Here is an 18,683-nt window from a genome sequence, read left to right as displayed (position 1 = left end):
TGAGCGCTCGCCTTCCTGGCTGCTCATGTTATTAATGCCTCATAATAGAGCAGGCACTGTGCTCTGGCTCCTGGCAGGAATGAATAATTTATGGGCACTGCCTCCTAAGAGCCAGCCATCTGATCAGGTGGGGCTGGAGCTGCAGAGCCTGGAGGGAGCGCCCTGCCCGGGCATGGCCTCTGTGTCCTGCAGAGGTGGTGGCCGTCCTTCTAGCCTTGGGCCCAGGGTGGGCCAGGGCCCCCTTGGTGTGACTCCTAGTGCCATCTGGCAGCACGTGCCCGTTGGGATGCCGTGAGGGTCTCAGGCATTGTCCTAGGAGGGGGTGCCTCCCTTTGGGGGTGGGGCGAGCACAGGGGCCCTATGTGCAGATGGCTGTTTGCTGCCTCTCTACAGCCCCCCTGGTTTCCTTCTGACGTTTCTGGGGTCGCTCTGGTGGGGGGTGGGCTCGGCCCCCCACGGGGGATGAGCCGTCCTTCACCAGACCCCTGCCCCTGAGGGACCCTTGGTCTCTCCCACGAGCCTCGTGCCCACATCATCCCAGGTGTGCAGGCAGGGTTTTGTGCCGCCGTCCTGGTGGCTGTCGCCGGCTGCTCTCCCAAGGGGGTGCAGTGCGTCCTCCGCTGCCGCCCGCGGAGGCCCGTGTCCCACGCCCTTGCCACCAACTCAGTGACCTTGGGCACCTCTGTTTTGCAAACCCGAGGGGTGGAGAACGGCAGCTCCGAGAGGTTTTCATTGGCGTGGCTTTCCCTGTGCGGGAGGTGGGCCATCTTTGCCTGTGTTCAGGCTGCTTCTTTTTATCTTTGTTTAATCGCGGTGTGACACACCTCGCGGCACGTTACCCGCCTTGACCACGTTTAGGCGCACAGCTCGGTGGCACTGAGCGGCTTCACGTTGTCGCGCCGCCGCCCCCACCATCCCTCCGGGACCTCGTGTTTCCAGACTGGAGCTCTGTCCCCGCGAGGCAGCCGCTCCCCCCACCCTCCCCCCGCTGTGAGCCCCCGTCTACATTCTCCTCCAGGAACCGCCTCCTCCAGGTCCCTGCTCTTGGTCCCCTGGGGCCTGTCTCCGCACCCAGTCCTCAGGGGCCGCTGTGCTGTGGCATCGGGTCCTTCTTGGGTCCTTTTCTGTGGGTCTCGGTCTGTGTCCTGGGGCACAGGAGGCGAGCTGACTCAGTGGGTGAGGCTGGACTCCAGAGCCCACACTGGGGAGGGGGCCCAGGGGGCCGGGTGTGCGGGACCGGGGTGGAGCAGGTAGAGTGATGTCCAGGTCAGCGTGCGGCCGGGCCCGGGGAGGGGCATCGAAGATAAACGGGAGGAGGCCCAGACCAGGGTCCGCCGAGTGGTTGATGACAGGCCAGAAGGAGAGGCGCCTAGAGTCAGGGGCACAGGGGGTGACCCTGCACACGAGGAGGGGCAGGTGGAAGCAGGCCCCCTCCCTGAGGGGCCAAGCTGAAGGACATGGTTCCAGGGTGGCTGGAGGCCGAAGTGCCTGGACCTGCCTCCCTGGTTTGAAGGTGGCAACACTGCAGGCTTGGTGGTCTGAGTCCAAGCCCCTGACCCCCCAGCTCAGTGCTGTTCTTGGCAAGTCTAAGAAAGGGACAACCAGAGGGACCCCAGGGGTTCTCCGAGGGGTGGGACCCTAGAATTTCAGAACCCCACGTAGGGCTGCCATCCCATCGGTGCCCCTGCCAGCCGGTCCCCAGACGAGCTGCTGTGGCTTCGGCCCCAAGGCCAGAGCACAAGGGTCCCAGGCCTTCTGGGACCTGGGGCCCCTGTGGGGGTTCTTGAAGCTCTAGGGCAGGTTCCCGATGGACTTAAGCCCAGCAGCTCAGAGACCGTGGACTCATGCGCAAACGGGGAGGGGGACGCCCTGCCTCCCGTGGTGGGGAAGCTGCTGATGCAACACTGTCCGGCATTCTGCCTCCGAACTGGTGCAGAACCGTCTCTCCAGGCCAGCCTCTGCCCTCTGCTGTGGGGCCACCACCTTGGCCATCGAGGTACAGGATGGGTGGGGTGGGACAGATTGGTTTGAGGGGGTGGGTGGCCAGCAGGCCGTCCTCCCCGCAGCAGGGGAGCCCTGCCTTCCCACTGCCCCCTCTCCTGTGCCTGCCCCTCAGGCCCAGGGGAACTTGTGCCCCCGGAGCCACAGCTGCTGAAAGGTCCAAGAGGTCGAGTGCCAGGTCAGATCGGCTAGGGCAGAGGGTCTTACCAGTATCCAGTGGTCCCCTGGTGGTGGCCTCTCCTTCCTGGGCCATGGCCTCAGAGCCGACGTGGATGGAGGGGCCACTGGGGCTGTCACAGACCCTGTCCAGCCTGGGTGTCCCCTTCTACCCTGACCCAGCCTGGGGAATCAGCTCCCCCGCCGCCTGGAGGGGCTCTCAGACACCACTCCCGCCAGGTCAGTGGCAGGACACAGTCGTGGGAGTGGCCGTTGTGAACTGGCAGCCCTGCAGTGTCCCGGGCAGGCCAGGCTGTGCCAGTGTGCCCTCGCTCCTGTGCTGCAGCAGGCAGTGGTGGCCTGTAACCAGAGCCTGCCCTGGGCCTGTGGCGACAGCAGGCTTTAATTAGCTGTCCGTGGGCCAGGCCAGGCTCCTGTCTGGAGTTCGCTTGCCTTGGGGCCTGGTGCGTGGATGCCCCCTCCCCCACCCCCCAGAGTCCTATTGCTGCTGCTCCCAGGGCACCAGCCCGGCTCTGGGGCGCGAGGGTCACAGGCCCTGTAGTCAGGCACCCCTCCTCCTGGGAGGTCCTCACGGCGGCCAGCACAGGTTTGGAGGGTTTCCTGCAGTCTGAGAGCTGTATTGTGACCGTCAAGAAGCTTGGTGTCCTGTTTCCGGTTTTAATTTTCTTTTTTGTGTATTTCTGGAAGTCCGCCTCCTCTGAGGATGTCCAGAGTCCACGGTGTCCCAGGCTCCCCCCCTCCTCCCTGGCAGTCGAAGCCGAGGGGAACCGCTGCAGGTTCCGAGGCAGAGCCAGCGCCTCCCCGGGCCAGGAGACCTGGGGACCCGCCCTTGCGGACAAGGCATCCTTGGGGTGGCCCTGGGAGAGCCAGGTGATGCGATGCTTCGAGGCAGCATCCTGAGCTCCCGGTGTTTTCTTTCTAGGCTGGTCCAGGCACCCTCGTCATGGCCGCAGGAGTCCAGGACTTTAACAGGACAGAGTTTGATCGGTTGAATGAGATCAAAGGCCACCTGGAAATCGCTTTACTGGAAAAGCACTTCTTACGTGAGTACAGAGGGGGAGGCCCAGGGGACGCCGGCCGTCCTGCAGGAGTGCAGCCGGGTCGCTCACGGCCGCTGTCACCGGGCCGGTGGTGGGAACAGGCGTGGCCCCAAGTGGACGTGCCCGCGTGGCCATCAGCCTCCTGAGTCCCTACCCCGCTAGCTGCCCCACTAAAGCCGCTCGTCCGTCCGGCTGTGATGTACCCACTCGGGCAGAGCACGTCACGGGTAGGAAGAGGACCTTGCCCTGGACGTGCTGTTTGTCTTAGTGACTGTGGTGCATTGCAGCCGTGACCTCAGAATTTGTCAGAGCTGTTTGGAGGGATGTGAGATTTTCTGTTCTGTGCAGTTTGCCCTTGCGGGGGAGGGGGGGGCACGAGGGAGGGAGCGCGACGGGGCTTCAGCGTTTTTCAGCCTCAAGCATGGGCAGCGGGCGTTCGCGCTGCTCACGCATCGGCTGGGGTTTTGGCCTCAGCAGGGAGGATAGCAGAGATGGTTCTGGAAGGGCCTGCGGGCCCCGCCCTGAGAGGACCTCATTCACTGTCCCCTCAGCTCTTCTTACCTTTCAGACGAGGGATCCGGTCCCCGGGGCTGGGAGGAGTGACCTGCTCTCAGGTTGAATCCTCTGGCTAGGAGGGGGTTTAAGCCCTGAAGCCCATGCACGTGGCCCACAGTGTGACAGCGTTTGCATGGCTGTCACCGGAGGCAGGTGATGCTGTTGGGAAAAAATACAGGGAGAAAGCAGCAGCTTGGCCCTGGGTGCCCAGAGCCCGTCATGCCTGGGCTGGCGGGAGGGCTGCCTGGAGGGCTGCCTGGAGGAGGCGGACCCAGGAGGAGGGCCCGCTGCAGGTCACCTCCTTTCCCACGTCACCCTGGGCCAGGGTCTCCCTCTGATGCTCGGGACCGAGCGCTCGCCTGCCCGCTGGCCCCTCCCTCTGTCCCCACCTGAGTGGTCACCTTTGTCACCCTCTCTTGTCCTGCGGCGCCCTCATTCGTGTGACGCGTGTTGGCTGAGCTTGAGCCCCGGGCCCTCAGCTCTGTGCCTTAGCCGCCCGCGTAGCCCGTGGGCCCCTCGCCTGCAGACGGAGGCGGGTGTCCGAGCCGCGGCGGGGAAGCCTGGGGCTGGCCCTGCCCCATCTCCCGGGAGGTGCCAGCGTGGCTCTCCCCGGCTTCCTCTGCACCATCCAGGTGCTGCAGCCCCGTCTTCACGCCAAATCCCTCTTCCTGGTCAGCGCCTCCCTTGGCGAGCGCATGTGTGGGACGTGTATATGGGTGTGAACCCTGTGCGTGTGCCCGGCTGCATGCTGCCGGCCAGTGCTGGCCCAAGGGCCTGAGGATGGCGCTGTGGAGTGACTCGATCCCGCCACGGGTCCGAGGTTGTCGCCGAACTGGCTGGGGAGACGGGGCCAGGCCGGGGCTGCCGGTGATGGGTCTGCCTAGGTGGGTCCCGGTGCCCGTGCCCCTGGCCTGTGCTGAGCTCAGGGCGGCCCTGCTCCCGGGGGCTGCAGGCGCAGCCTTGTGGCGCCCCTCGCGTGGGTCAGGTGGACAGGCTGGTGCTTCCGCGGGGGCTCGAGGAACCAGCCGAGCCAGGTGCTCTTCCGGGGGGAAGGGTCGAGGAGGCGTCAGACGGGGCCCCCACCTCGGCCAGGAGGGGCAGTGCGAGGCCTCGGGCAGAGGGGCTGCGGGCGAGGCGAGCATCCATCGGAGGCCGTTGGGCGGTAGAGCTGTGACCCGCGGGGCCGCCCGAGTCGGGCCGAGCTGATCGGTGCTGAAAAGGGAAGGGAGACCCTGGGTCAGCGTTGCCGCCAGGCTGGTCCTCTGGTCCCGGAGTCTGTCCTCCGTGTCTCTCCAGAGAAAGGCCTCGTTTCTCTCTGGGGAAGCTCCTGGCGGCCAAGTGCGGGTTCTGCTTGGACAGCCCGGGGTGCGGGGCGCTGATGCTTGGCTTTCTTTGTTAAATATGGGAATTGCAAACAGATCTGAAACAGGGCGGGGTGTGACGCGCCTGTCACACACCCCCGTGCGTTTCAGCAGTGCTTGGCTGGCAGCCAGGCTGGCGGCCTCCACCCCCACCTACGCCCCCTCTCCCTCCGTCTTTTGAAGCACCTCCTAGCCAGCCTTCTATCACTGGACCTGTAAATAGTTGAGCAGATAGCTCATTGTGCTTTAAAAACAAAAAGCCCAAGTCCAGAGTCTCAACTGAAAAAACCAAGGTTTCTGGAATGTCATCGGATACCCAGTTTAGGCTCGAATCCCCCCACCCTCTCATCACTGTTTCTGACTCTCTGGGGTCGGCAGACCAGGTGCCGCCTCGGGGCCCGTGAGGTTGCCTCTGCCATCGTCACTCGCTGGTGCCCTCCACCTCTCTTTCTGCCCTTTGGGGAGGGGCGTGAGCCGGGGCTGGTGGGACGGGTCCCCTCTGGGAGGACACCCTCCCCGGGGCCTTTCTCGCCTCCACGTCACGAGCTTCCTCCCGTCTCTCCTGAGAGCTGGCCAGCGGTGGTTTTTGACTTGCAGGGCTCTTTCTCCATTTATTAAGCAACATGTTTCTGGAAACCGAACCGTCTGCTCCGGGGCAGAGTTCGGAGAGCAGCGGAAGGCAGGAGACGTGCTTGAGTTTTTCCCTTGATTTTCCAGCTGCCAAACAGCGGGTAGATGCTCTGTTTAGAGGTGGCCGGTGAGGGTGTTGGGCTTTTGGGGGGGGGGTTGGTGGATTTAAATGTAGTTTATGAGTCCTCCTTGCCGTGGTGAGCGCCTCACTGGTGCTCAGAGGGACCCCCCTCTGGGCGGCGTTTGTCTGCCATGAGATGCAGGCAGAGCATCACAGGTGTGACGTTGCCTCCTCAGTGCCTCCGACCAGGGGGTCCGTGGTGTCATGTTGTCCCCATTTGCCGGTGGTAGAGAGCTCTTTATCAAATTAAGTTGATTTTTGTAGTAATCTGCAATTGTTTGCGTGGTTCCAAAGTCAAGGTGTATTTAGAGAAATTGAATTTCTCTCCCTCAACTCCCCATTCCCCTCTCCCCCTATAGATAACCAGCCGTCGTCGTCGTCTTTTTTTTTTTCTTGGTGGCACCCGTGGCGTACAGAAGTTCCCGGCCAGGGCTTGAACCTGAGCCACAGCAGTGACCCGAGCCACAGCAGTGACAGGCCAGAACCTTAACCACTAGGCCCCCAGGACACACCCCCTGTTGTCTCTTAATTGGACTTCATCCTTCCATTGAATTTTTGCTGTTGTTGTCGCTGTACCCGCTGCATGCGGAAGTTCCCGGGCCAGGGCTTGAACCTGAGCCACAGCAGAGACAACGCTGGATCCCCAATCCCCGGCACCCCTAGGAAACTCCAAATTTTTTCTAGAAGCGAATATGTCTGTCTGTGCCTCCCTCCTGCCCTTAGGTAAATGTGGGGTGTTCTCGCTTGCTCCGCGCTGTTGCGTCCCAGAGGTGCCTCCAGCATGGTCCTCAGAGCTGATCCCTGTCCTCTGTTCTACCTGCATCTGCTGGCAGTTTGGGGGGTGGGCAACCTGCCGGCCCCCGTCCTTGTCGCATGGTTACGGTCCAGCCCGTTCCGTGGTTACCGGTGCTTCTTCCCAGGCTGTTTGCACCTTACAGCCTGGGCTGCGCTTGTATCCATAGCCAAGTGTCTGCCATGGTACCTAGACCTGATAGGAGCCCAGCGCTTAGAAGGATGCGTTGCAAGAAAAGCTAATCAGAGCCAGTCCCTCCCTCTGCACTCTTGTCCGTCTCAGTATCCGGGGAGTAGATGTGCAGGAGAGCACGCGTCCACCCTCGGGACCCACGGAGGTGTCGCGGTTGCCACTGAGCCTGCACCTGTGAGCTGGCGTGGCTGCCCCGGGCCCTGGTCTGCAGGGCACCATGCCCACGTGGGGCAGGGAAGGAGCCCGGCTCTGGAGCTGGGACTGGGCTTCCCAGAGGTTCCCGAGTCACGCTGAGGGAGCAGGTAGCTGTGGACATTCAGCCATTCCGGGGCCTCTGCACCCCCGTCTGCAAAACGCCTAAGTGGCCAGGGTTTTAAAGTTCCATTCAGTTGTCGGTAGCGCTTCCAGAAAGCAGACTGTTCTTCTCGGAGGAGAGGAAATAGCCCGGGTTCGCAGCGGCTGTCTTCAGTTATTAAATATTGACGAGGACAAATGTGCCTGGGAAGAGATGGCGGAGGAAGAAGAATGGGAAACTGAAAGGCCTTCTGGCTCAGGACGGGGGGCAGGGTCCTCCATTTGTTAAAGAAGCGCATGAATAAGTGAAAAGCATCACATGCATTTCCATTGAAGCCCGAAGCGCAGTTCAGTTGTTCCTGCTTTTGGAGCGCGGACACGCCCAACTCCACTGTTTCTGGGCAGGAGCGCGCATCTGTGGATCGCCTGCTGGATGCAGGCTCTGGAAGGGAGGTTCTGCAGCACGGCGCTCTGTGTGCACAGGCCCTTCCCCACGGTGACATGGGAACCTCGGAGGGATAGTGCTCAGAGGGCCGCTGGGCTCGGGGGCCTCCTGGTTGCTGGGCTGAGCCCCAGGCTCCTGACCGCGGGCAGTCCCGTGAGAATGTGAGGCTCGAGGACGTCTCCCTGGATGTGCCGGAGGGTGTCCCTCTGGGGGCCACGTCCTGGGGGTCTGGAGTCCTCGGGGCAGGGAGCCATCCTCTCTGGGCCTGACGCTGGTCCCTGGGGAGGGTGACTCTGGAAGAGGGGGCCCTTTACCCCTCTGCTCCCCTTCCTGCCCCGACACATGGTGGGCAGCGTGGCCAGCTCTGACCTTGTGGAAGGGCTGCCAGGAGGAGCTGGTCCAGGAGGCCAGCAGGGGGTGGGGTAGGGGGGTTGGGGGTCTGCCCCCTGTGGCCCAAAGGGCCTCCCTGTGGGTGCCCAGGCTGAGCAGAGGGTCCTGGAGGGACGAAGTTGCTGGGCACCAGCCTGGAAGAGTCGGGCCAAGGAAGACCTTGGGCACCGTGGATGTCTGACGACAGGGGGGCTCGGGGGCCCCCTGCTGCTGGAGGTGTCTCTCCCAACGGGGCACCATCCGAAGGCGGCGGGTTAGGTGTGGCCTTGATCAGATACCGCTGGACCCACCCTCCGGGCCTGGGCCTGCAGCTGTCCCCCTGGGGTCTGGCTCCAAAACCCAAACCAAAACCAACCATGCTTTCCCTGTTTGTTCAGTGATAGCGAGCCGAGACTGGGTCGGACCATTCTGGCTCCGTAGCGACATGCTTATTAAACGGTTTCTGGCCTTTTGTGAAACCTGCACATGAAGAAAGAGATGAGACCGCGTCCGTGTCCGGATCGTGTAGAATTCATCTGGGGAAAAAGGAAACTGGCCCCTAAGAGTTCCACGTCTGACCCACTGGGCTGGCTCTGAATTTTGTGTTTCTAGGTCACTCCCGCTGCCCGGGGAGAACCTGCCCCTTGACTATTCCTTGCGGATGTCCCGCCCTGCCTCCCCGTGGGGCAGAGGCGAGGTGACGCCACCAGGCCGTCCTGGCTCGGCGCCCAGCCGGACCTGAGTGCTTGGTTGGAGCCGAGCCGTGGGGTGGGGGCTGGGGACGTGCCGGTCCCGGTTCTGCGCCGGCCGGGGCCCCAGAGCCCGGACCTCGGATCCGCGCAGCACCTCTTACGGAGGCGCAGCGGTCGGTTCCTGACCATCAGCCGTTCCGGGTGAAGACACGGGCTGGGGTCCTGTTTCTTCTTCTTTGGCATGGGAGATGTTTTACCGCACTGCTTCTTCAGCCCAAACCCACAGTCGGTTTCCTGAAATGTGCCTGAAAGGCAGTGGGGTGCCCGCGGGAGGCCACAGCCAGTGCGGGGGATGGAAGAGCTTAAAGCGGTGCTGCTTCCTGGCGGCCCAGCCGTCGGGGCGGAGGCTCTGCTCCTCGCTGCATATGTTCCCTCCGAGCGGCAGCGCAGCCGTGAGGAGATGCCGGCGAAGGTGCAGAGGGAAGCTCACCGCCAAGGCCGCCTTTCCTGGGATGAACTGGGAAGGGGCGGATGAGGCTGCTTCTCCCCTGGTTTCCCTGGGCGCTTCCGGAGGGCATGGCTCCACCTTCTAGAAAGGTCGAGGTGGTGGCAGGGAGTTGAATTGGGCTGGGGGGCCGGAGGCTGGGGGTCAGGGAGAGTTGAGGAGGGGGTGGAGGGCAGACCCTGGGACTGGGTGGAGCCTCCGGGTGTGCAGCCCCCACCTGGCCGGGAGGCAGAAATGGCTTTGCCAGGGGCCCCTGCCTTTGCGCACCTGGCTGGTGGGAAGTTTTATTTAAGGATTATCTCTTGATTTTTATTTTTGGCTTCAGCTGGGCCTGTCGAATTGTGCGCCAAGAGGACTCTTGCTTGAGAGTTCTACTTTCACAGGTTTAAAAATAGCCTCGAAGCTTGTCCCTTCCTCCCCGTGGCGTCCCTGGGGGCTGGGGCAGTGGGTTGGGCTGTGGCTCTGCTGCCTGGACGTGGGGGGGCACGGCCCTGGCTGTCCCCTCTGGCTCCCCGGTCCCCGAGTCAGGGTGGCTGTGGCTGATGGAGGTGTGTCTAGAGTCACTGCTCAGTTTGGTGGCCCCGCCCTTTTCACAGCCTCGGGGACGGTGCAGCCTGGACCAAGTGGGTGGCCGGCTAGCTCGTCGTGGGTGACTGCCACAGGAAATGCCATATGTGGCTCTTGCCCCCGTCAGTCCATAGCCCATTTTGCCAGGTCCCTTTGAAGGCCGTGGTTTGTAAAGCACCCTTGTTGGGGTCCCCGAAAGCTCGTGTTAGAGGGCCATCAGGCTCAGTTGGACCCGGGCTGCACAAAAGGGGACATTTTGGGTGCAGAAACCAAGCTTCAGAAAGTGAGACAACACCTGTGTGTCCGAGGGTCCCCCTGGGCTCCCAGAGCAGCCCCAGCCTCCCCACTTGTCTGTTACATTCTGCTGCTCGACGGCTCTCGTGGAAGGTGGGTGGGGGCAGGCTGCGTTCCCGGGGAGCTGGCCCCCGTTTCCTGGGTGCGTGCAGCGGGCTGCCGGGCTTGGCTCACGTGGGTGTCCTGCTGAGCGGGAGCCCAGGGAGGGAACCCATGCATTAGGGTGCAGGCCTCTCTCCCAGGTGAGCCCTCCGATCTTAGAAGGGGTGAGTGCTGAGTCACATCTCGGGCAGGCATTCTGGCTCCCTGGCCTCTCGCAGGCTTCCTTACCACTCCCCGGCTGGCCCCAGGCCGCCTGCCAGGTCAGCAGATGCCACAGAGTTGGCACCAGGCCTCCAAAAGGAGAGAATCATCAGCCTGGGAGCTTTGCCACAGGAGCTGGGCAGGACCCATAACTGCCAGTGCAGTGGCTTTGCCCGCCCTGTGGGCTCCGAGGTCTCATGTGCCAGGTGTGGCTCTGTGGTCTGATGGGGGTGTGGCCCTGTGGCCTGATGTGCTGGGCGTGGCTCTGAGGTCTGATGGCTGGGCGTGGCCCGTGGCCTGAATGTGCTGGGTGTGTGGCTCTGTGGCCTGGTGCACTAGGTGTGGCTCCTCCTCCCAGGGACCCCCGCCTGTGACTTAGCTGCCGTCAGGTATGAAATAACCTGTCCTGCCCCTCCCCGTGTGTCCGCAGAGGTGCAGAGGCTCAGAAGAGCCGCCCAAGTGGGCCTCCATCAGGACAGGCTTGTGGAGGTCACAGGCTCATGGCAAATGTGACTCCAGGATGCCCTCTCCGCTGGCACTGGCGCTGTGAGAGTTTGGTGACGTCGGTGGAAGCATCTGTGGGGCCTTTGGCAAATCCTGCCTTGGTGTGTGGGGCGCAGTTGGAGGTGGGAGGGGACCCAGGCTGGGGTCTGTGCGACCTGGGTCAGGCAAACCCTCCCACAGCCGGTGGACCCTCCACGGCCCGAGTTTTGTCTGGAGGAGCTGTGTGGTGGGCAGAACCGTGGTCCCTAAAATGTCCAGGTACTAATGACCAGGACTGCAGCTGTGTCCCCTTGCATGGCAGAAGGGACCTTGGAGACGTGGCTGAACTAAGGACCCGAGTCGGGGTTACTCCGAATCACCCAGGTGGACCCGGTGTCTGCACAGGGGTTCTCATGGGGGGGAGGTGGGGGGTCAGCGTCAGAGGTCGGAGGGATGTCCCCCATGGCTCAGGGTCACCAGCCAAGGGACGAGAGCACCTCCGGAGGCAGGAAAAGGCCAGGAAATGGATTCTCTCCTGGAGCATCTGGAAGGAGCCGGCCCTGCCCTCGACCTTGGCCTCTCGAGACCCGTTTCAGCCTGAACTCGAGAGCTGTAAGGGGACACACGTACGCCACGTGTGGCGATGGCAGCAGTGGGAAATTAACGTGGGGGCTGCTTGAGGGGCTCCCCCGGCCCTGTGTGTGGCGTTGCCCCCCCCACACACACACACACCAGACCCTCTCGGGCCCTGACCCGTGGCGCAGGGGCACCTTGGAGCCCGTTGCTGTGGCAGATGGCGTGCAGGGCCTGTGGCCGGAAGGCCGGGCGCCTCCGGAAAAGGCCGTGGTCTTGCTCCGCGGTCGGAGGGCATCTCGGGTGGGCGGCCTGAGGAGCGATCCGGGCGCCGGAGGCCACGGCTCCCCCTGGGAGACCAGGCGAGACAGGCCGCCTTCTGAGGGAGCAGCTCAGCCCCTTGCGCCTGGCGGCAAGCTGGCCTGCGTCTCCTCTCTAAGCGGAGAAGGAGCCTTGACGGCGGGGGTCTGTGTGGTCCCTGTCCCGTGCTCGCCATCAACCTGAGTGTGTCGCTGGGGGGGGGGCAGGCCTGTGACAGCTGGCGTCCTGGGGTCTAATCAGCACTTCAGGCCCAGGGAGGGTCGGGTGGCCTTGGGGACACGTGCTCAGAGAAAGGACTTGTCAGAGAAAAACAGAACACTGGTCCTTTTATTTGCTTAGCTGTCTCTGTTCCACCAGGAAAGAGGCACCTGGACGAGGCGGGAAGGACGAGGGGTTTACCAGGCAGTGTCCAAGGTCCCTGCCTGCAGGGCCACTGTCCTCTCACAGGCCTGGAGGGTTCCTGGGAGGCGGGGAGCTCCCTGGTCCCGGCTCCACAGAGCACCGGCCTGGGAAGGCCCAGGAGGGCGAGGGTGAGGGTGCCCGTGGGGAGGCAGGGCAGGTGAGGGTCTCTGTCGGGACCCCCAGCAGGCGTTGTGTGCGAGGACATGGGCCCTTGAGTCCTTCGTCCTCAGGGCCGGGGTCCCCAGGAGCCCTGTACAAGGTGGGGAGGCCGAGGCTGGAGATGGGGGGCCCAGGCAGGGTGCACACGTCCCTCAGGTGCTGGTGGCCTCCTGCTGGCCGGTGGCCGGCCACTCGCCCTTGGCGCTGTTGGTTGGATTCCCAGCACGGCCCCCTCTGCCCCCCGCCGTGTCCTCTCTGCCTGTTCTCAGCCAGCCTGGGGCATCCTGCCGTTCGCTGCTGAGAATTTGCTGTGTGGCCCCCGCTGCCCAGTGTCCGGCCACCACCGCCCCGTCTTTCCTGCCTCCCCTTGAGCCAGGCTGGGTCCTGGGCCGTCACCCACAGCGAAGCTCTTCCCTCAGGGCTCCTCCCTCTGGGGCCTGAGTCAGGGACCCTGCAGTCGAAAGTGACTTAGAAACGCGGCGTGTTTACCAGGGGACGTGTTTGCTGAGCGTCCCCCCCCGCCCCCCGTAGAGCTGCGGCACCTCTGGGAATCCCGTGTTGTCCCCGACAGGGAAGAGCAAGACCCATGAGAGGAAATGACAGAGGGACACGTCGCGGGGTGGGGGTGGGGGGTGTCAGGAAGGCCTCTCAGGGGAGGTGGCGTCCAAGCCAGCACTGAGGCTGAGGGGCGGCGGCATGGGCAGAGGCCCTGGGGCAGGATCAGACTTTGGCGGCGTCTGGCTCCTAACAGGCTTCCTCTTCCTGTAGCTTGAACCCAAAAAGCAAAGCTGAGAAGGGGAGCAGAGGGAGTCAGAGCTGGAGTAGGGGTCGGGGCTTGAACCGGGAGGACCCCCTCCTGCCTGGCTGCCCTGGCGCCCCTCCTGGTTTTCAGCTGGACAGAGTTCTGACCGAGGCTTTCAGAGGAGCCCCTGACGGGTGTTTGGAGCCAGACTGGAGAGTGTGAGGGGAGCTGAGGGCCAGTGAGGAACCAGCAGGGTACGTGCATTTGGGGTGCCTGGGGGTAAGGTCTTCTCTGCCCCAGCACAGGTCCCTCTGCTGTGAATTGGCCAGGCTGAGAGCAGGTGGGGGTCCGGGGCCTGGCTCCCTGCAGCCCTGGAGCTGGGTGTTGTCTATACTCTTTGCGCCCCTGGGAGGGACCGAGGTCAGCTGGCGGCAGCCCTTTTGCCTTGAGACCTTCGGCCATGCAAGGGCTCCTTCCCTGAGACGGGAGGCGTCTCTGGAGGATGCTGGCTGCCAGGCGCCAAGGGGCACGGCTCCCGTGGGGTTGGCATGTGGCCTCCTGGCCCCTTTGTCTGAGGGTCTTCTCCCAGGGGGTGTCGGCGGGAGGGGCCAGCAGGGCGTGCAGAACACGGCGACACAGACGCAGACACTGCTGGGGCAGGCAGCTTCCAGTAGGCGTGGCCCCACGGGAGGCCCAGGCCTTCCAAATATTTACCGAGCAGATGGGTCCCGGCACTCAGCGAGTCTAAATATTTGTCACTGGTCAGTGGCAAAATCTGAGGAGTCACGAACTCCCCAGGTGGGAGGTGGGGCCGGCCCCTCTCCTTCCTGCCCCCGCTCCAGGCAGACCCTGGGGTCAGTGGGGTCTCCTGACCTTTGACCTATCTCAGTCTCCCAGTGGCTTTACTTGGATGGGGGTGGGGGGCCCTGCCACACAGCCGCTCTGCCAGCCTGGCTGTGTCTGGGACCTGGGGCTGTCGTGCTGACCTTGGCCTGACTTTCAGGGTCTTGGGCTCAGCCCTGTGTCCCCAGGTCTGCTGAGGCGGCCAGGACAGCAAAGAATGCTGCTGGTCCCCTGAGCCCTGTCTCATCCAGAAAGGAGTTTCCAGGCCAGGGAGAGTCTCCCTTGACGGGCAGCGAGGGTCGCGGAGGCCGTCCTGCAGCCTGGGCGCTGGGCAACCTCAAGGGTATCCTGACTCCCCCGGCTCCAGCCCTCAGCCCGCTGTTGGTGAATTAATCAGGCACATTCTTGGGTCTCGGGAGTGCTCTTGGGGAATTTTAATTGCTGCTCGTCCACCCCACGGTCAGCACATGGTCGGTGACCCACCCCCTGGACCGCAGCTGCCACCGGCCACGCTTGAGCTGATCTGGGGTTAGAGCTGGCACTGGGATGACCCCCAGGGGGGTCCTGGAGCCCCCTGCTGCACGCACACCAGCCCAGGACCCTGACCCAGGGCTGTCTCGGTGCTGGCTCAGCCAGCCGCCCCCGTCCCAGGCCGGCGTGTTGTCCCTCCATTGCCGTTGTCAGAGCTCGCGTCCCTCTGTCCGGGCTGCTCTCTCGGCGCCGCTGTGTTTTCTCCATGGCTGCGGAAAAGGCCGCCCTTGGGAACAGCCGGTGGGGGTGTGGGCTGGGTGTCTGGGGTTCGACCTGCTGTTGGGCTGCCAGCTGACACCCCCGAGGGCTCCCAGCGTGGACGCCGCAGGCCAAGCGCAGAGGCCCCACTGCTGGGGCTCCCAGCCCGGGCCTGGGAGGCGGCACCTGCAGGTGAGGCGGGGCCGTGCCTGCAGCTGCTGTTGAGTTACACCTGCAGAGCAATCAGGAGCCAGCACCTCACCGGTGTGGGCTGTTGTCATTGCCACCAAGCCACCTGGAGGAGTCGAGTCTCGGGGAAAAGCGTACTGACCGTGGGCTGAGCCGCAGGTGAGAGAGGGAGTCCCTGCCCCACAGGGGCCCGTGTGGGCCCTTGTGGCCCCCTCAGGGACTCTGGCAGGTGCCACCCCTCCAGCTGGATGCTCCCCCCTCAGGTCCACCGGGCTGTTTTCCTCTGCAGCCCCGGTCTCATGTGCCCTCTGCTCAGGCTCACTGAGCAGGGCTGTTCTCAGCCCCACCCCCCACCCCGCCAGCGTCGCTCTGTTTTGGTCGCTTCTTTATCACCAATGTCCAGAGTGTGCCTGGCGCACGAGGCTGCCCAGTGCTCTCAGTGGCTCCAGTTCAGCTTGGCCTAGGCCATCAGGTTTGTTTTGCAGTTTCAACTGTTTGCTACAAGGGGGAAACGGGATCATCGACCCAAAGCAGCTGCCCGTGGCGGGGCCGGTGTACGGCCTTGGCCTTCGACTTGCCGCCTGTGTGGGGTGTGGGTGTCTGTTGAGGTTTACCCTCCACGTGGGATTGTGGCTGGGCCACGGGCACGTGTCGGGCCTGCTGTGGCCACGCCCCCGCCTCACCTGGCACCTGTCCCATTTGGACGTGGGCAGCCTTGCCCTTGGGCCCCGGTGGAGCCGGGCGAGGGTGGAGGTGGCAGCCGCCGGTGCCTCTTCTAAGCACCAGGTCCTCTGTCTTCCACGTGTCGCCTGCCCATCCCGCGGGTGGCGGCCCCTCCAGGGTTCCGTCCAGAGCCCCGAGGAGCGAGGGCTCACGTCCAGGAGATGCAGGAGGTGGGCAGAGGGGGTGAGGACCGTGTCGTGGTGGGACTGTGACCAGAATGAGTCCACCACATACTCAGTTTAGAAACGAGAAAAAGCGGTCTCTGGCCTGACGTGGGTCTCGTATCTGCTGGAGCCTCGGGCCTGAGGAAGGTGACCTAGGATTTTCAGACTCCATTGTCTCAAAGTGATTTACGTCGTAAAAGGACTCAAGACAGAATCCTTGGTCACAGAAGCAGCCCAAGGCTAGCTGTCATCCCCCAAATGTTGGTGGGGCGACCGTGTGGGGAGGGGCCTTGCAGGACAGCAAAGGGTTTCCCAGCCGGAGGACAAGGGTCGTGGTGCAGCTGGGCTCTGCCTACGTCTGGGAGGTTGGGGGCGTGGGGGGTCAGAACCCCTTGCTCTCTTGCTCGCTGCTTCAGCAGGTGCTCAGGGCTGACTGGTGCTGAGTGTGGACCGACTCCCAGGCCCGGCCCTGAGCCCTCCCTCCTGAGTCAGCAGGTGCTCCTCCCGCTGCCTGGGACTCTGGCCTGGAACCGCAGCAGGGCCACCTGCTTCTGCTCGTGACCTTGGGCCCCTTGCCTGAGCAAGTGCACAGTGGGTGGCGAGCTCAGTTCTCCCATGGTGGTGGTCGGGGGAGGGGGGGGAGATGGAGGTGATGGGGGGGCGATGGGGGGTGATGGGGTGATGGAGAGAGGTTATGGGGGTGGTGGAGGGGGGATGGTGATGGGGGGGTGATGGGAGGGGGATGGAGGGGGTTCTTTCTTAACCTCCCCGTGTGCTCTTTGCTCCCATCGTCCCTGCAGCCCGCAGCCTGGCTGGGCCTCCCTGCCCACGGTCCGTGCCCAGGTAGGCGAGCCGGAATCCCCGCCCTGGACGGGGACCGGGCTCAGGAGCACGCCTGTTCCCACGAAGCGCTGAGGACCGGCTGCCCTGGGCCTCTTCCTCATCCCTGACCCACTTCTTCCTAGAGGCGGCTGGAGTGTTTGGGGGCGAGTGTAGAACCAGACTGTGTACCGAGTAGGTCCTGGAACCTTCTCGCTCACCCTTCTCCTATGCTCTCTGCACCCAGCGTCAGCGCCCTGGCTCTCTGACCAGCTCCCTGGGCACAGCTCCCTCTGTCGCCCCCGTAGGGCGGAGCCCGGGCTTCACCCAGATGGTCCACTCCTCAGCCTGCTCTCAGCCTGGAGGCGGGAGGAGACCTGACCTGGGAGCGTGGGCTGGGCGGCTGCTCAGGTGTCTCCTGGGACACGTGGCTGGTTCAGGTCACCTGGAACCTTCTTGCCCAAAGCCAGACTTAGAACCTGGGTGTCTGAGTGCAGTGAGGCCTGCGGGGAAGGGGAGTGAGGACCGGAGGGCTTCTGGCCCTGCCTGGGGTGGGGCGGGGGGCATTGTTCTCTGGTGCAGATTGAAGCAGAAGGAGCATGGCCACGTTCACCTCCTAGGAAGCAGGGGTCGGGTGGGCGCTTCTGCCGGCTGCTGGCTCCTCTAAGCCGGCTCGCTAGTTGGAAACCTCTGAGCCGTGCTCGTGGCACCTCAAAACCAAAGGGGATGGTTGTGTGTGTGTGTGCCTGCGTGTGTGCACACGCACACATGCGGATTCTGGAGCGGGTCACGGTGTGACCGTACCAGGGCAGAGCAGCCAGGTGTCCTGCGTGTGGACGCCCAGACCAGGCGAGGCCACGGCTGGGCAGCTGGCCCGTCCGCACGGTGTCCTGGCTGAGAGCCTGGGCTCGGGGGCCAGCCCGCCTGACCTCACGCCCTGTTATGGGCTGAGTGTGTGCCCCCCTGAAAGGGCATACATGGAGCCCTCGGCCCCAGTGGGGTGGTCGTATGAGTTGGGCCCTGGGCAGGTGACTGAGGTTAGATCAGGTCACGAGGGTGGGGCCCACGATGGCGTTCGTGTCCTAAGCAGAGGAGCAGATGGCAGAGCTCTGTCTCTTCCATGTGAGGGCACAGCCTGGGTGGCTCGGCGGGTTAAGGAGCCTGCGTTGTCACTGCTGCGGTGCAGGTTGCTGCTGTGGTGGGGGTTCAAGTCCTGGCCTGGGAACTTCCGCATGCCGCACATGTGGCAAACAACAAAACAGAACGAAAGGCAGCTGTCTGCAAGCCAGGAAGATGTCTACCTGGCTTCTCTCCCCTGACAGAGGAGGAGCTCCGGAAGCTGCGAGAAGAAACCAACGCCGAGATGCTGCGGCAGGAGCTGGACCGGGAGCGGCAGCGGCGGATGGAGCTGGAGCAGAAGGTCCAGGAGGTGCTGAAGGCCAGGTGAGGAGGAGGGAGGGCCAGGCGACATCGTTGCCCTCTCAGTGGGCGGGGGTCTCCTGAGCCAAGACCCTGCTCAAACCCTGAGGAGGCCAGGCCTGTGAGCCGGCACTCCCAGGCCCCCAGTGCCATGTGGCTCTGCTGTCCCCCTGTCCTCCTCATGGATGAGGCCGTCTCAGTCCCTTTGGGAGCCCTCTGTCCCCTCCCCTCCCCCTTCTGGTCTCGGGGAGAACTCAGGTCCAGTTGCCCTCCTGACCCCCCAGGGGTCTGTGTGTGCAGGTGCCAGGCCGGGGGTCCTGAGGGCTCTGCTGAGCGGGGGTGTCCTCCAGCCCCTGCCGGACCTGGGCGTCATGAGCGTCCGGGGGTGAGTGGTGATGGTGGGCCTGGCCCGGACTTTCTGGGTTGGGTCCTGCCTGTGCCGTGACAAGCTGTGATCTTGGGACAGTGGCTTCCTCCTGTGCCTCGAGGCCTTTGTCTGGAAAGGGGGGGTCATAGGTGCTCCTGTTCCCCTGGGGGACGAAGAAGGAGCCACAGCTGAGCCGCGGGTGGCCTGGCTGGGCAGGGCTGAGGGGGGTGGACAGAGCCCCCAGGACCATCTCCCACCCCCCGCCCCCGGTCTTGGGCAGCAGCGGCCCCAGCTCTTCGGAGGTGCTTCCCGAGACCCTGCCTGCCTGCCTTTGTGCTCCCCACACTCGAGCCCCCACCCTGCCCCGCTGCCCCATCCCCGCCCCTTCCCTGCCTGGCCCTCCAGCTCCCT

General features: G+C 64.0%; 1 protein-coding gene across 6 annotated transcripts in view; it reads left to right on the top strand.

Moving 5' to 3' along the window:
• GRAMD4 (GRAM domain containing 4) overlaps nucleotides 1–18,683 on the top strand; it is a 73,797-nt gene that overhangs the window by 37,328 nt on the left and 17,786 nt on the right. For 5 of the 6 annotated variants that reach the window (XM_047785953.1, XM_047785958.1, XM_047785956.1 and 2 more), the window contains 2 exons: nucleotides 3,101–3,221; nucleotides 17,809–17,929. In XM_047785953.1, the coding sequence (XP_047641909.1) occupies nucleotides 3,101–3,221; nucleotides 17,809–17,929 (242 nt within the window). Of the gene's footprint in view, nucleotides 1–3,100; nucleotides 3,222–16,467; nucleotides 16,511–17,808; nucleotides 17,930–18,683 lie in introns of all 6 variants that reach the window. The other variant, XM_047785957.1, reaches the window with a different exon arrangement.

This window comes from Phacochoerus africanus, chromosome 7, assembly GCF_016906955.1.
Source record: "Phacochoerus africanus isolate WHEZ1 chromosome 7, ROS_Pafr_v1, whole genome shotgun sequence".
In the NCBI taxonomy this organism is placed as follows: domain Eukaryota; kingdom Metazoa; phylum Chordata; class Mammalia; order Artiodactyla; family Suidae; genus Phacochoerus; species Phacochoerus africanus.
Note: the sequence above shows the minus strand (reverse complement) of the source record. Positions and strands in the feature narration are given on the sequence as shown.